This window comes from Mustelus asterias, chromosome 16 (assembly GCF_964213995.1).
Source record: "Mustelus asterias chromosome 16, sMusAst1.hap1.1, whole genome shotgun sequence".
In the NCBI taxonomy this organism is placed as follows: Eukaryota; Metazoa; Chordata; class Chondrichthyes; order Carcharhiniformes; family Triakidae; genus Mustelus; species Mustelus asterias.
Window position 1 is genome coordinate 69,991,056 of NC_135816.1, and position 15,721 is coordinate 70,006,776.

The window sequence follows — 15,721 nt, forward strand, 5'->3', positions numbered from 1 at the left end:
TTCCGTCAGAGGCCCAGCAATTACATCTCTTGTCTCCCTGAGCAGTCTAGGATAGATGCCATCAGGCCCTGGGGATTTGTCAGTTTTAATGTTACCTATTTGGATGTGGTAGCAGAGATTGCCTACGAAATATGGAACTGGACCTTAAACTTCACAGGTGTACAAGATCCCATTACACCATTTGGAAAAGAGCAGGGAGTTCTCCCCTGTGTCCTGGCCAATATTTATTCCTCATCCAACATCACTAAAAAAATGATTATCTGGTCATTATCGCATGCTGTTCATGGGAGCTTGCTGTGTGAAAACGAGCTGCCAAATTACAATGCGTTATAATTTCACATGCTAATTTTGCTGAGCATCAAATCAAAGCAATAAAAAGTAATTGAAGTGCAGTGGAGCAAAGAGATATTTCTCCATGGGCTAACTGTGAGTGTTGAAACTATATGCATGGCAGACATGTTCAAACACAAACCGCGAGATTATTCCTTACTTCGTAATAAAGGGCTCTGAAACTAATAATTATGAACTGAAGCACTGGGGCCATCAGCATGGGACAGGGAAACTATTAAATGGGTGTGGAGAGAAGAAATAATGCAGGATGTCATGGCATGAGGCTCAGGCTTAAAATTTGACAGCCGCAAGCAGAAAGATGGAATTTAAATGCTGGATGAGAACAGGAGCTGAAATGTGAAATAGGTTCAGGCTGCGACATGTCCATAATGTAAAAAGATTCAAGGAGAGAGATTTCACCCATTATTTTGGTGTTCGAGGAGGATACATTGATGTTCTTCAGAACTGAGGTGTTATGGTTACATTTTTAACTCAACATGACTTTTCATCACGAGTTCCATTCCAATTCTCTTCCTGCACCTAGTGGTGCACTGAGGCAGACTTTCGTCTGGTTCCATAACTAGTAACTCCCAGAACAGGCTGCTAGCCTGTTATCAGAGGCTTATAGTTTGAGGGGCACCACTCCGCATCGAGCATGGCCAACCAGGAGTCTCTCCCACTCTTACCGACTGCCATTGGCGTGTCAGAAGGTTTTTGCAGGTTGACACTCAACCTGTTTTGCCATGTTATGGACGCACCTTGCTTGGCCATCAAGTCCTGGGTGGGATTGGAACCTAGAGCTCCTTGCTCAGAGGCAGGGACGTGACCCACTGTGCCACAAGACCTGCCTTCATCATGATTTAGGCGGTAATTAGGGGGCGGCACGGTGGCACAGTGGTTAGCACTGCTGCCTCACAGTACCAGGGACCTGGGTTCGATTCCTGGCTCGGGTCACTGTCTGTGCGGAGCTTGTACGTTGTCCCCATGTCTGCGATGGGAAGCTCTGCGAGCAAAGCCTGGGAAGAGGGTGGAGGAGGGACAGACAGCAGGGTGTGCGAGGGCAGGTAGTTCTGACAAAACCCGAGGAGCAAGGGGGGAGTGGGGGGGGTCTTGTGCCAGTAGATTTTTCTGCATGGTTCACCTCCAACTCCATTCCCCTGGACCCCCGAACCCTCAGGCCTGAGGGGGCCAGCTTTGAATCTGACTTTGGAGTGAACTCCCACCCACCCACCCCAGTTCAGACCCGAGTGACACTACCAACCCAGACACTCTGCTCCACCTACCCCCCCCTCCCCCGACCACCCCGGACAGAGTAGGATTCTCCTAACCCCCCCCCCCCCCCCACCCGCAAACACACAGCTGTCAAAGGTGGGAGGAGAGTGTTCCAGGGCTGTGCCAGGCACTGTTTCCTTGTGGCTGTGTCTGCAAACGCACACTGTGCCAACTCTGGACTCCACAGGGACAGTGGCACAGTGTGCATGGACAGGCATTCACGATAACCGCCACAAGGAGAAAGAATTCTGGGACAGACGGCATCCCAGGAATCCTAAAAGCAAAATCTGGGACAGTCCCTGAGAGTCCAGATTATAAGGAGGTTTAATAGAGGCAGTCAAAATCATGCATGGATTTGATAAAGTGAACAGGGTGAAACGGTTTCACAGCAGCAGGGTGGGTAATAAAAGGACACAGAATTCAGATAATTGCGAAAAGGACCAGGGGGGAGGCAAGAAGAAAATGATTAATGCAACAAGTTATGATCCCAAATACACTGCCTGAAACGGTTGTAATGCAGATACAACAATAATGTTCAACAAAGGAATATTTACATATGAAAAGGGAGAAAAATGACAGTGCTATGGACTGGAGTGCAACTGATTGGATCGGTCTCCTGTGACGGGATGAATGGCCATTTTCGGTGCTGTAGAATTCTCTAATTCAGTGGCACCAGATGAGAATGATGATTAAACCTGCAGTGTTTGTGCTCAGCATGGTTACAAACAAACATCTTCACGCATCAAACTATGGAAGAAGCTCTGATTGTATCATGTTTAAACTTATGGCGGGCGGGGGGAGACTGTTAAATTTTACAGCCCCCCTCCCTCTCCGAAACAAGGATTGCAATGTCAAATGAACTCCTCGCTTGTTGCTTCCATTGCAGGCAGCAAGCCAATTTTTCACAGCCTGTTGATTTGCATGCTGGCTGTGTATAGCTAGCACTGTCTGTGCTGCTGACTGGCTGCACGTCTCTACTGGTGGCTCGCGTTCCTGAGAAGCAGGCACCAGTTAAAGATAACCTGCACTTTGTAAAGACAAAGTGGGTGGTACAGAGTTTATGCAAGCGAGTTTGAGCAGGAAGAAAAGTGAATGACACAGCAACGAGGGACGAGAGCGTACTTTGAGGTTCTCTGATGCTGCACTGTTATAAGTTGCTGCTTATTCCCTAAGCAAAAGGAGGAATCTGGGGCCAGTCTTTCCTTAACACACATTCATTCACATAATCCGGAGAACCCAAGCTTGGCCGGGATTTTCAGCTCCTGTCACAGCAAGAATTGTGGCTGGAGGGACGGAACATTTGACGGACCAGCCAAAGATCTGTTGACTTTGGGCGGGGAATTTACGCCGGACCGGAAAATCCCAGGCATAGACTCCCTTTTCCTCAATCCACAAAGGCTCTCCTTACAAACTTTGCAAAGTAAGAAGTTTACCAACACCAGGTTAAAGTCCAACAGGTTTATTTGGTAGCAAAAGCCACGAGCAAAGGCCTCGCGGCTTTTGCCACCAAATAAACCTGTTGGACTTTAACCTGGTGTTGTTAGACTTCTTACTGTGTTTACCCCAGTCCAACGTCGGCATCTCCACATCAAAACTTTGCAAAGGCAATGCCAGCAGGTACCCACTGGGCATTAAGCCAAGAATGGAGATGGTGCCATAAGAAGTTCAATAATCTCACATGAGTTGTTAAGGTCAGTGAATACATCTTCAAATGCCGTATTGCACTTTTAGCCTAATCCACTACTCAATGCACTACACTCCCTTCACTCACCCAGACAAACTCAGTCAATCACAACTCACACATAAAATTCACACCCTCACACACTTAACACTCCTGCGAGCCTCATACCCATATCTCACAGGTTGTACTCATTGCCGACCATGTCAGCCACATCACCCCAGCATATAAAATCACACACACTTGATACATTTCCCTCTCGATTGCAGGACAAGATGAATCATAACTGGAGTCAGAGGAACCAAGCAGTAGAAACCATCATGTTTGCAACATCAACCCCCCACTGCCCCCCCTCCCAGTCCACAAGGAGGAGATAGTGTTGGAATGTCCATGGTTAAAGCTGTGACCAGCAATGGGGCTGAAACTATCAACAATCAGTCTCCTCATAGTTAATCCTCCTTCTCACACCTCAATACTCCTTCATTCCTTTCTGACTTACAAGCTCCAGATGATTTAATGCACCTCTTGTTTTCCGTTCTACCTTCACCACAATCCTATCCTTGTAGTTTTGTCCTTCCAGACACACAACATCATTAACCTGGCTGAACCGTGGTGGAAGAGAAAGAGTGGAAGAGCAGAATCATAGCATTCTACAGTGCAGAAGGAGGCCATTCGGCCCATCGAGGCTGCACCAACCACAATCCCACCCAGACCCTATCCCCATAACCACATTCATTTACCCTAGCTAGTCCCCCCAACACTAAGCGGCAATTTAGCATGGCCAATCTACCTAACCCACACATCTTTGGACAGTGGGAGGAAACTGGAGCACTCGGAGGAAACCCACACAGACACGGGGAGAATGTGCAAACTCCACACAGACAGTGACCCAAGCTGGGAATTGAACCCGGGTCCCTGGTGCTGTGAGGCAGCAGTACTAATTACTGTGCCACCCTGCCGCCAAGAAAGAAAGTGATGAAGAAGATATGCAATTACTCGTTCTCACACTTGGTGCCAACAGCTCAGAAAGTAACTGTGAGGATAGCTTCGTGGCAGGATCTGCACATGGTGAGACACCGAGCAGAAATGGGCTGCAGCCAGGGCAGGGGACAAACCTAGATGCCAGAATGAAGCTACACCTGAGTTCTGCTGGAGAGGATTCAGGCAAGGACTTTTATAGGATGAGCTATAGCAGAGGGTGATATGCAACTAACCTGAAGGTAATGGATAATCCTTTTAAATAGTGCTGGTTGGGGCAGGTATGGATCCCCTCTGATTCAGCATGTGTGTGTTTCAGACATGGTATTAGCTGGTGTGTTTCGCTCCAAAATGAAGATGCTGGCATCAAATCAGCATACACACTGATGGAGATTACAATCCTCCTACGCTGTATTCTTCCAGAAATTAAGTGGAGATGCCGGCGTTGGATTGGGGTAAACACAGTAAGAAGTCTCACAACACCAGGTTAAAGTCCAACAGGTTTATTTGGTAGCAAAAGCCACTAGTTTTCGGAGCGCTGCTCCCTTGTCAGGTAAGTGGGAGTTGTGTTCACAAACAGGGCGTATAAAGACACAAACTCAATTTACAAAATAATGATTGGAATGCGAGTCTTTACAGGTAATCAAGTCTTAAAGGTACAGACAATGTGAGTGGAGAGAGGGTTAAGCACAAGTTAAAGAGATGTGTATTGTCTCCAGCCGGGACAGTTAGTGAGATTTTGTAAGCCCTAAGTGGTCACGGGCATTCGGCCTCTGATCTTCAGGTAAGCGTTCTCCAAGGCGGCCTTCACGACGCACGACAACGCAGAGCCGCTGAGCAGAGACTGATAGCCAAGTTCCGCACACATGAGGACGGCCTCAACCGTTATCTTGGGTTCTTGTCACACTATCAGTAACCCCCATGACTTGCCTGGACTTGCAAAATCTCACTAACTGTCCCGGCTGGAGACAATACACATCTCTTTAACTTGTGCTTAATCCTCTCTCCACTCTCACTTTAAGACTTGATTACCTGTAAAGACTCGCATTCCAATCATTTATTTTGTAAATTGAGTTTGTGTCTTTATATGCCCCATTTTGTGAACACAACTCCCACTTACCTGACGAAGGAGCAGCGCTCCGAAAGCTAGTGGCTCTTGCTACCAAATAAACCTGCTGGACTTTAACCTGGTGTTGTGAGACTTCTTACTGTGTTCTTCCAGAAACTCGATGCATATGCTTATGTCCTCACCAAGATGACATCTCGTGCACCCTCTCCCCAGTGAGAGAGAGTGTGAGTGTGTGCGCGCATGCACTGTGAATGCCATTTTGGACCTAAAACAGCATGCTATGGAGCTGCATTTTGCAGCCATTATTTATTGAATGACTGATTTCCACATTTGTACTGCAGCAGCAAACGGGAAGATTAACCTCAGCAATCGGGAGCTTTGCCCTGCTCTATCCTAACTCACACCAAGTCCCATTGACCTATCACCACTGCTCACTGATCCATGTTACGTCCTTGAAGCAATACCACAATTAAAATATTCTCATCTTTCAATCCTTCCATTGCCCCACCCTCTTATCTCTGCAATTTCTTCCTGCCCCATAATCCAGCTCCTCTAATTCAGGCCTCCAGTGCATCCCCAGTTGGAATCACTCCTCATCATTGGTATCCAATTCCTTGAGTTGCCTTGGCCTTAAACTCTCCTCTCGATACCTCTCTGCCTCTCTCCTTCATTTTCCTCTTTTAAGATATTTCTTAAAACTCTTGAGCAAACTCTTGGTCATCTACCTTAATATCTCCTTATGTAGCTCAATATCAAATCTTGCTATATCACCACCTTAAAGGAACTATGTAAGGGGTTGGTTTAGCTCAGTTGGCTGGATGACTGGTTAGTGATGCAGGGCAATGCCAACAGCATGGGTACATTCCCATACTGACTGAAGGCCCCACCTTCTCAAACTTGCCCCTCGCCTGAGGTGTGGTGATCCTCAGGTTAAATCACCACTAGTCCTTTGAAGGGGAGAGTAACCTATGGTCATCTGGGACTATGGCGGCTTTACCTTTACATAAGCACAAATTGTGGTTGTCGTTTTGAATTGAAATTCTCATAGCTGCGGGATCTATTAGGCCTTCAAATGGAAGGGTAGTAAAGGTCATGGAGAATGAGAGGCAGGAAGCAATCTTTCAGCACTCCAATCATTTTCCCAAGTCCTAGTTTACAGCTCAAAGCACAACGTTCCATCCCTCCTCCGCCTGCATTCTTTCAGAAATTAAAGGCAAAGGTGAAGGGAGAAAACATTACACTGCGACTATCTGCCTATGATTTATTCAGCTTGTTGCCTCTTGAGGTTAAATTAAGCAAAGCAGCTCCCTGATGTCAGGGTGTTATGTACAAACTCTCCAACATGCATCACTATTAATACACGCAGCTAGCTAATTAAGATCAGGTAGTTCGTTGTGTTAATTCACTGATTGCCAGTTGGAATTTCAGCAACCTAATGAGATGCTAAGTTATGCAAATAGCTAGAATAAATACACTGCAATTCTGGCTGGATAAAGCTCCTGGAACATTCTGTCAGTTCACATGAAGTTTAGTTGGAGATTAGTTGTCTCTAGTTAAATGCTGGCGAGGTCTGTAATCTTCTGATTGGCTATTACACTAGGGAGCTGCATTTTCTGTCTCTCAACAAGACTGACTATTGCTCGAGTAGATTTTCACTGGCTCCAGACACTTTCAAGTGCCTCAGCCAATCTACCTTTGAGCATGGTACCATGGCACCAGTCCATTGTGGAGAGACTTCACCTCAAAGTCCCAGGTCCTTGCACTCTGCACTAAGATCAATCTTGAGTTGGTTAGTGATCAATCTCTCCCGCCCCGCACCCCCCCCCCCCCCCCTGCCCTGTGAGAAAGACAGAGGTAGGTATGGGTGTGTGTGTGAGAGTGAGGGGATGGGGGAGGAAGGGTGTGGATGCGAGAAAGAGAATTGTGTGTGTGTGTGTGAGTGAGAAGTAGAGGTGTGTGTATGTATGAGAGAGAGAAGGAGAAAGAGAGGGGAGGTGAGAGTGTGAAAGAGAGGTGAGTGTGTGTGTGTGAGAAAGAGAGAGTGTGGCTGGGAGAGTGTTTAGTGTGTCTGTGTGTGTATTGTGGGAGGGAGAGAGGTGAGAATGAGAGAGAGAAAGGTGAGTGTGTGTGTGAGAGAGAGAGGTGAGAGTATGTGTGTGAGAGAGGTGAGCATGTGAGTGAGGGGGGTATGTGATGAGTGTGTGTGTGTATGAAAGAGAGGTGAGTGCGTGTGAGAGGGAGAGAAGAGTGCTAGTGTGAGAAGAAGGGTGTGTGTGTGTGCGAGAGAAAGAGAGCGAGTGTGTGAGTGAGAGAGGTGAGGGTGTGAGAGGGAAGTGTGTGCATGTGTGTATGTCCTTTTGGCTAAGATCAAGTGTGGTCTGGTGATGCTGCACTTGGTTGAGGTCATTGGGTTGCATTTAAGCTTCATTTTCATATGAAGCAATTTTTAAAAGCGGTATCTCGGCCTTTTGGCTAAGATGCAAATGAGATCAAGCCTTGGAGGCGGAGACGTCTGCCTACTTCAATCAGCTTGGCTCATGTAGATCAGGCCCAAGGCAGGGTAAAGGGTCGCATACCCTGTCTTGTCAGCTGGGATCGGAAATGTCTCAACTTGTTGAGACTCTGAATTGGACTTGATTTGATTGAATTGGAAAAGTATTTTAAAAAATGTGTGTATGTGAGGTGAATGTGTGCTTGTGTGTCTGTGTATGTGTGAGAAAGAGATTGTCTGTGTGTGAGAGAGGTGAGTATGTGTATGTGAGTCTGTATGTGTCTCAGAGAGAGAGAGAGAGTAAGGGGGTGAGTGAGGCTAGTGTGTGCATGTATGTACGTGAGGTATCTGTGTATGTCCACGCGCATGTGTCCGCACACGTGTGCGAGAATGTGTGTGAGAGAGAATGTCTGTGTGTGTGTGTGCGTGCGTGCGACAGAGAAATTGAATACAGGAGTTGGGAAGTCTTGTTAAAGTTGTACAAGACATTGGTAAGGCCACACTTGGAATACTGTGTGCAATTCTGGTCACCCTATTATAGAAAGGATAGTATTAATCCAGAAAGAGTGCAGAAAAGATTTACTAGGATGCTACCGGGACTTGATGGATTGAGTTATAAGGAGAGGCTGAATAGACTGGGACTTTTTTCTCTGGAGCATAGGAGGCTGAGGGGTGACCTTATAGAGGTCTATAAAATAATGAGGGGCATAGACAAGGTAGATAGTCAATATCTTTTCCCAAGGGTAGGGGAGTCTAAAACTAGAGGGCATAGGTTTAAGGTGAGAGGGGAGAGATACAAAAGTGTCCAGAGGGGCAATTGTTTCACACAGAGGGTGGTGAGTGTCTGGAACAAGCTGCCAGAGGTAGTAGTAGAGGCGAGTACAATTTTGTCTTTTAAAAAGCATTTAGATACATGGGTACGATGGGTATAGAGGGATATGGGCCAAATGCGGGCAATTGGGATTAGTTTGGTTCCCAAAGGGTGCGGTGCGCCACACTGGTGCGGCGAGAGAGGATGGCGGGAAGATTCAAGGACAATCAAAGAAACATTTGAACATTCATGTATAGAAACCCGTAGAAGATTCCAGCTTTCATGCCATCTCTCTTTGTGTTAAGACTTAACACCAGTGTGGCGCGCCGCACCCTTTGGGAACCACTGGTTTAGGGGTTTAAAAAAAAAAAGGGCAGCATGGACAAGTTGGGCCAAAGGGCCTGTTTCCATGCTGTAAACCTCTATGACTATGACTCTAATGCATGTGTGTCCTTGTGTGTGTGTGCATGTGTGTGTGTGCGACAGAGAGAGAGTGTCTGTGTATGTATGTGTGTTTGTGCATGTGTGTCCGTGTATGTATGTGTGTTTGTGCATGTGTGTCTGTGTGTGCGACAGAGGGAGAGAATGTGTGTGTGTCTGATATGAGAATCCAGCTCTCCAGCAGCTCCTAACAAACAAATTTTTGAGCAAAAACAGAAGTATCACTCCTCCCATTAAAAATGGCAAAAAGAAAAGGTACTTTGTTGAATAACAGAACTTTTTAATTCTAATCAGTGTACACATACAAGAAATAGAAAGTATTTTATACATTTATTTTTGTTCGTTTGCCTATTGCACAAAAACAATCTTTTTTGTGATTTTACTCCTCCATATAATAAGAATGTTACTCAGGAGTTCTATCAGTACGCTTGGGAGGTCAAAAGGGTTCCACGGCCAGAAATAGCTGCCTTAAGTCAACAGCTGCCAGAGCTTCAGTTAGATAAAGCCAGACTCGGTCAGTCTGCAAGCTGGAGTTTGTAGCTGTCGATGAGCTGCTTTGCACCTCAGTCATTCAATCTTGAACTTAAATGAATGCAAAGATGAGCTTAACACAATACATTTGCCTGGATGAGAGCAGCTCCAACAATAACCATCCACCATTAATGCCGAGTGGCAGCAGTGTGTACCATCGACAGCTCACCAAAACTTCTTTGACACTGCAGCTTCCAAACATACAACCTCTATCACCTAGAAAGACATGGGTGGACAGCGCATAGAATACCACCAACTGCAAGTTCCCCTGCATTCTGTGCTTGGAATTATATCACTGTTCCTTCACTTTCGCTGGGTCAAAATCCTTCCCTAACAACACTGCGGATGTACTGATTGCAAATGGACTGCACTAGTTCAAGAAGGTGGCTCACCTCCACCTTCTCGAGGGCAAATAGGGATGGGCAATAAACACAGGCCATGCAAGAAAACCAAAGAAATGGTGAAGTATCTATCTTACTCTGCTGGCAATGGTATTCCAGCCATATCTTTGTCACTTTTTGGTGTCAGGTATTTATATAAAAGGTTAGCAACATTTTATATTTCAACAAGGCACTTGCCCATTGAATACAAAAAGTAGTGTGTTCGCACCCAATGCTAACATTTGTTGAGGATACTAAAATGGAGATTTCTGCATTCCAGCAAGCTCAAATTCCATCAATTCTACCATTCCCTGCCTAAGCAGGAACGTTGTAAAGTCTCTACTTGATCAAGACATACACACGGAACTGTCCTCTGCAGGCAAAAGGAACATGTCCAGCAGACATTGCACCTCTTTTGAACTAAACAAAAGTGTGGTGGACCATTGCTCCTCAGTGCATTCTCCATGGCAGTGTCTCGATCAGGGTCAACTTGCCAACCAATCAGCACTCTTTTCTCATGGAGTATAAATTGTTATAGAAACTGAAATTGCTGGAAATCTCTGCAGATCTGGCATGATCTGTGGAAAGAAACAGAGTTAATGTTTTGGGTCCTTCTTCAGTCACATGGACTCAAAACATTAACTGTGTCTCTCTGAACTGATGCTGCCAGACCTACAAAGTTTTTCCAGCAATTTCTGTTTTCATTTCAGATTTCCAGCATCTGTAGTGTTTTCCTTTAATTCAGTATAAATTGTTGCTCCCTTTGAAAATTTGCATTCTTGTATCTGTCCTGATGAGTACAAGACGAAAAGCTTCGAGAACATGTCACTTTTCTCCAGCAATGCTCAAGTTCTGTACAACTAAGCGACTATAGGTACCAGATATTCTTTATAGCCGAGAGGAGAGTATTACTCATGCACTATGGGCGGCACGGTAGCACAGTGGTTAGCACTGCTGCTTCACAGCTCCAAGGACCTGGGTTCGATTCCCGGCTTGGGTCACTGTCTGTGTGGAGTTTGCACATTCTCCTCATGTCTGCATGGATTTCCTCCGGGTGTTCCGGTTTCCTCCCACAGTCCAAAGATGTGCAGGTTAGGTTGATTGGCCATGCTAAAAATTGCCCCTTAGTGTCCTGAGGTGCGTAGGTTAGAGGGATTAGCGGGTAAATATGTAGGAATATGGGAGTAAGGCCTGGGTGGGATTGTTGTCAGTGCAGACTCGATGGGCCAAATGGCCTCTTTCTGCACTGTAGGGATTCTATGATTCTACTGTGACTCACCCTATGGATTATTTCATAACTTGATTTTGCATAATGGGACAGATGTTACACATTGGCTTTTTGTTCCAACCAGAAGCAAAGCAACAACTTTCATTCATATCCTTTAAAGTTAAATGCCTGAGCTGCTTCACAGGAACATAATTAGAACAAGACAATGCCATGCCAAAGGAGAAGATATTGGGGCAGGTAAGCAAAAGATTGGTTAGAGAGGCAAGTTTTAAAGGACATCCTATTGAGGAAGGAGAGAGGGAAGAGGCAGAGTATTTTGAGGGGAGAATTTGAGAGGCTAGGGGCCTAAACATGATGGCATGGCTATCAGTCCTGGGCTGGGGGAGTGGGGATGGATTGGAAGATTGACAAGAATGCAGGTGTTTAGCAGAGTAGCTGATGGAAAAGGCTTTGTACGTACCAGCAGGTTAACTGTGCAACTCATACGGTTCCCTTTGCTTTCGTCGCTCATCACCGACCTGTAATCCAGCAGTTTCTCCAGGAGACCCTTGACCAGGTTGACGAAATGCTGCACTGACTTGGCAATGCTCAGATGATTTGAAGCACACTCCAGGAGGCTGGAGGAAAGAGTTGGAAGATGTCATATGTAAATCAATAACCTAAAGATCTGGGGGGAAAGGGGGGCGGTAATTTGAAACACGTCCCTCTACCTCTTGCTTTTGTTTCACTATTCATTCTCAGGTTGTGGGCATCACTGGCGAGGCAGCAATGGGACTAAATCAAACTCATTCCAGCTCCTGAAACACCTCTACACCTGCTCCCTGTGTGGCCAATGCTGGTGGTGTGAGGAATTGGAGAAGAAGGGGGAGAATATAAAAGTGCCCTGCACAATTTAAAAGATTGCTATTGCTCAAAGAGTGGTGCTTTTGCCACATGAAGCCCTTGAAAGATGTTTACATTTTCAATCACATTAGGCAAAGAATCAAATTCAAAACACACCAGTGGGAGAGAAGAAGACATGTGTTCTGGTAGCTCCCCTCCACCCCCCCTTCTCCTTCCCTCTCCCTCCCCAATTGAGGCAGAGTCTATAGGCTAATTATGTGAATTACTCTCGCCCCAGAGATCAGACAGAGTCAGGATGTAGGCAAGGAGCTGCCAAAAGCCCCATTCTACTGAATATTCACACTGCTGTAAAGGGGAGGGGAAATTCTGTCCAAGTGAAATGTGTTCAGACATCAGTTGAAACCCATGGACTTAGTTGGCCAAGAATACAATCCATCTACCCATAATCTGAAGGAGCAAGCCCACGTTAATGGTTGAGGGGGGACTCCTCATTAGAACTGGTTATGAAATATTGACATTGGTGTACACATTGTCTTCAGCATTTGCTATGCACCCATAATGTTTTCCATCTCTAGTTATGGGTTTCCAATCTTCTATCAGTGCACTGCTGCATTTGGCACTGTGGAAGGGCTTGCAGGAGAGGCAAGTAAAAGCAAAAAGAATGCAAATGGTTGACTCTATTGAGAACAAGCATTGTAATCTGGCATTAGCAGGGCAATTGTTATGGTTCACTGCAGCTTTTCTCAGCAGGAATGCATATATAAGGCGATCTGCGGCCACAGAGTGAGGCAGGTTGTACAACAGGTGGAGTAGCCGATATTCAATTCTTTGAGCAACTCCTGAAGTCAAATCAGGGGGCATTAAAAAAAATACAGTTGTAGGCTGGATGTAACACTCTCCAACTGGTGTGTATGCAGGTGCCGCCGGCCTGCTGCCGACTCGCCAACCCTTGCTCCCATTACAATTTTATCAGTAGATGGGTGATGTTGGGTGGTAAGCCCTCCTGTGGGCCAACTGAAGTCCTGGTGGGGAATTAATTTCATCAATGGGAGTTTTACACCAACCAGTCAGCCCAGCAGGTATAATACCCACCCTCCTGGATTCCCTTCCTCCATGCCCTCTAAAACCCCAGCCCCCACCACCCGCCAATTCCTAAACACTTAAAATGCAACTCAGTGGCACAATGTTCAGCACTGCTGCCTCACAGCGCCAGGGACCCGGATTCAATTCCGACCTCGGGTGACTGTCTGTGTGGAGTTTGCAAGTTCTCACCATGTCTATGTGGGTTTCCTCTGGGTGCTGCAGTTTCCTCCCACAGTCCAAAGATATGTGGGTTTGGTTGATTGGACATGCTAATTTGCACCTTAGTGTCAGAGGGACTAGCAGTGTATATAAGTGGGTTAAGGGATAGGGCCCGGGTGGGATTGTGGTTGGTGCAGGCTTGATGGGCCAAATAGCCTCCTTCTGCACTGTAAGGATTCTATGAACTCACTTGCCTCATTGCCTGAGTGCAGTACCTGCAATGGCCACCATCCCCATTGGAGCTATTGGGACTGGAGAGAGCTTCCAGTCTCCGATTGTTCGGCAGTTCTGAGGTAGGACTTCCCGTCCTTAATGGACAGATATCCTTCTTCCAGCACTCTAACAGTCAATTGGCATAGAATGACTGTGGGGCAGCCATCCACCCCTGGGTGGGTTCTCCCCTGACTTGGTGGTGGTACGGGACCATGGCGCCCCTTAGAATTCAGCCCATAGAGTCACTTGCGGTGCAGAAGGAAGCCATTTGGTACATCAGGTCCATGCCGGCTCCCGGTGCAACATTCAAGTCATTCTCATTTCCAAGCTTGAGACTTGTAATACCGCCCCCCCCACAAGTTCATTTCCTCATCCTTTTGAAATCTTCGATTGTTTCCGCCTCCACCACCCTTGTGTGTGATGTGGAGATACTGGCGTTGGATTGGGGTGGTCACAGTAAGAAGTCTCATAACACCAGGCAACAGGTTTATTTGGAATCACGAGCTTTCGGAACGCTGCTCCGCTGACTTCCTGATGAAGGAGCAGCATTCCGAAAGCTCGTGATTCCAGATAAGCCTGTTGGACTTTAACCTGGTGTTGTGAGACTTCTTACTGTGACCACTCTTGTGGACAGCGAGTTTCAGGGCATTAGCAATCACTGTGTAAAAAAGTTCTTCCTCACATTCCACTATATCTTTTGCCCAGAATCTTAGCTATGTCTCCTCATCCTTGTACCATCACCCAATGGGAACAGTTTTTTTTCTTGTCTATCTTATCTAAGTTTGTCATAACCGCCTATCAAATCTCTCCTCAACTTCCTTTGCTCCAACAAGAACGATTCCAGCTTTCCATTGTAACCCTGTAACTCAACCCACAGCATCCCCACCCCAACATCCCCACTTCTAAATCTGCTCTGTACCCTCTCGAGGACCTTCACATCTTTCTTAGAGTGTGGTGGCCAGAACTGGGTGCAACACATTACTTGGGCCTTAACCTTTTGAACGATCCAGCGTAACCTTTGCTGTGTTTGAGCGTATCTTCCCTTGGGATTGAGTTCATTTTTTATCAATGCTTTTGTTTATACAGTATAGAAGTATTCGAGATAGGAAAAGAGGCTTTTTGACTGGCTCAAAAATCACCCAAAGTGTAACAAAGAGCTTTGCATCTCAGTGCTCCTGCTTCCCCGCCCCCCATTCAGCCTTGGTAAGTGGGCCCAGAGGCGGGGTGGAGGCCAGGGGCTTTTATTTTGAGGGGGAAGGGGTGCTGGATTGGAAACCATTGATCAGATTACGGGACACCAGAACTGATATAGGAGCACCAGGAGGTTGGGGGGCGGGGACGGGAGGGATATCGGTTGGGGGGGGGGGGGGGGGGGGGTGGGGGCGGGGGCTGCGTGGAACAAGGGTCAGGAGGCAAAACATTTTCAAGCCACAACGAATTTGCTCCAGTTTCTTCTTGTGGCCTTTTGTTCTGAAGCTAATTCAAGGTCCAATTGAAGCTAATTCTTTATGGGTAGCACAGTGGCACACAGCAGTTAGCACTGCTGCCTCACAGCGCCAGGGACCCGGGTTCAATTCCAACCTCAGGTCACTGTCTGTGTGGAGTTTGCACATTCTCCCCTTGTCTGTGTGGGTTTCCTCCAGGTGCTCTGGTTTCCTCCCACAGTCCAAAGATGTGTGGGTTACGTTGTTTGGTCATGCTAAATTGACCTTAGTGTCAGGGGGGTTAGCAGGGTAAATATGTGGGGTTACGGGAAAAGGGCCTGGGCGGTATTGTGGTCTGTGCTGACTCGATGGGCCGAATGGTCTCCTTCTGCACTGTAGGGATTCTATGAAGACCACCTCTAGCCCCCTCAACTCATCCAACCTCTGGGCTTTCTTATTCCAGTCTAAACCATTACTGCCTTTCTACAACCTTTTGACAAAGCTTTCCAAGCTTAAATTGTTGCCTATCCCTTCAGTTCCTCGCCATTCCCCTCCCCCCTCCCCCCACCCCCCCCCCCCCACCCCCCCCACCCACCCGACCCCACTCCACCATCTCTTGCTACTACTGCTGCTTGTTGAAGCTACTCTTTATAACAAAGTCCAAAGATGTGCGGTTTAGGTGGATTAGCCATGCTAAATTGCCCCTTGGTGTCAGGGGGAACTAGTTAGG

At 46.8% G+C, this 15,721-nt stretch overlaps 1 protein-coding gene across 1 annotated transcript in view; it reads right to left on the reverse strand.

Moving 5' to 3' along the window:
- The window catches only part of LOC144505239 (dedicator of cytokinesis protein 2-like), a 618,318-nt gene that overhangs the window by 130,879 nt on the left and 471,718 nt on the right, over window positions 1-15,721 (reverse strand). Inside the window, exon 35 of the mRNA XM_078231263.1 lies at window positions 11,670-11,826. Coding sequence (XP_078087389.1) covers window positions 11,670-11,826 — 157 coding nt within the window. The remainder of the gene's footprint in view (window positions 1-11,669; window positions 11,827-15,721) is intronic.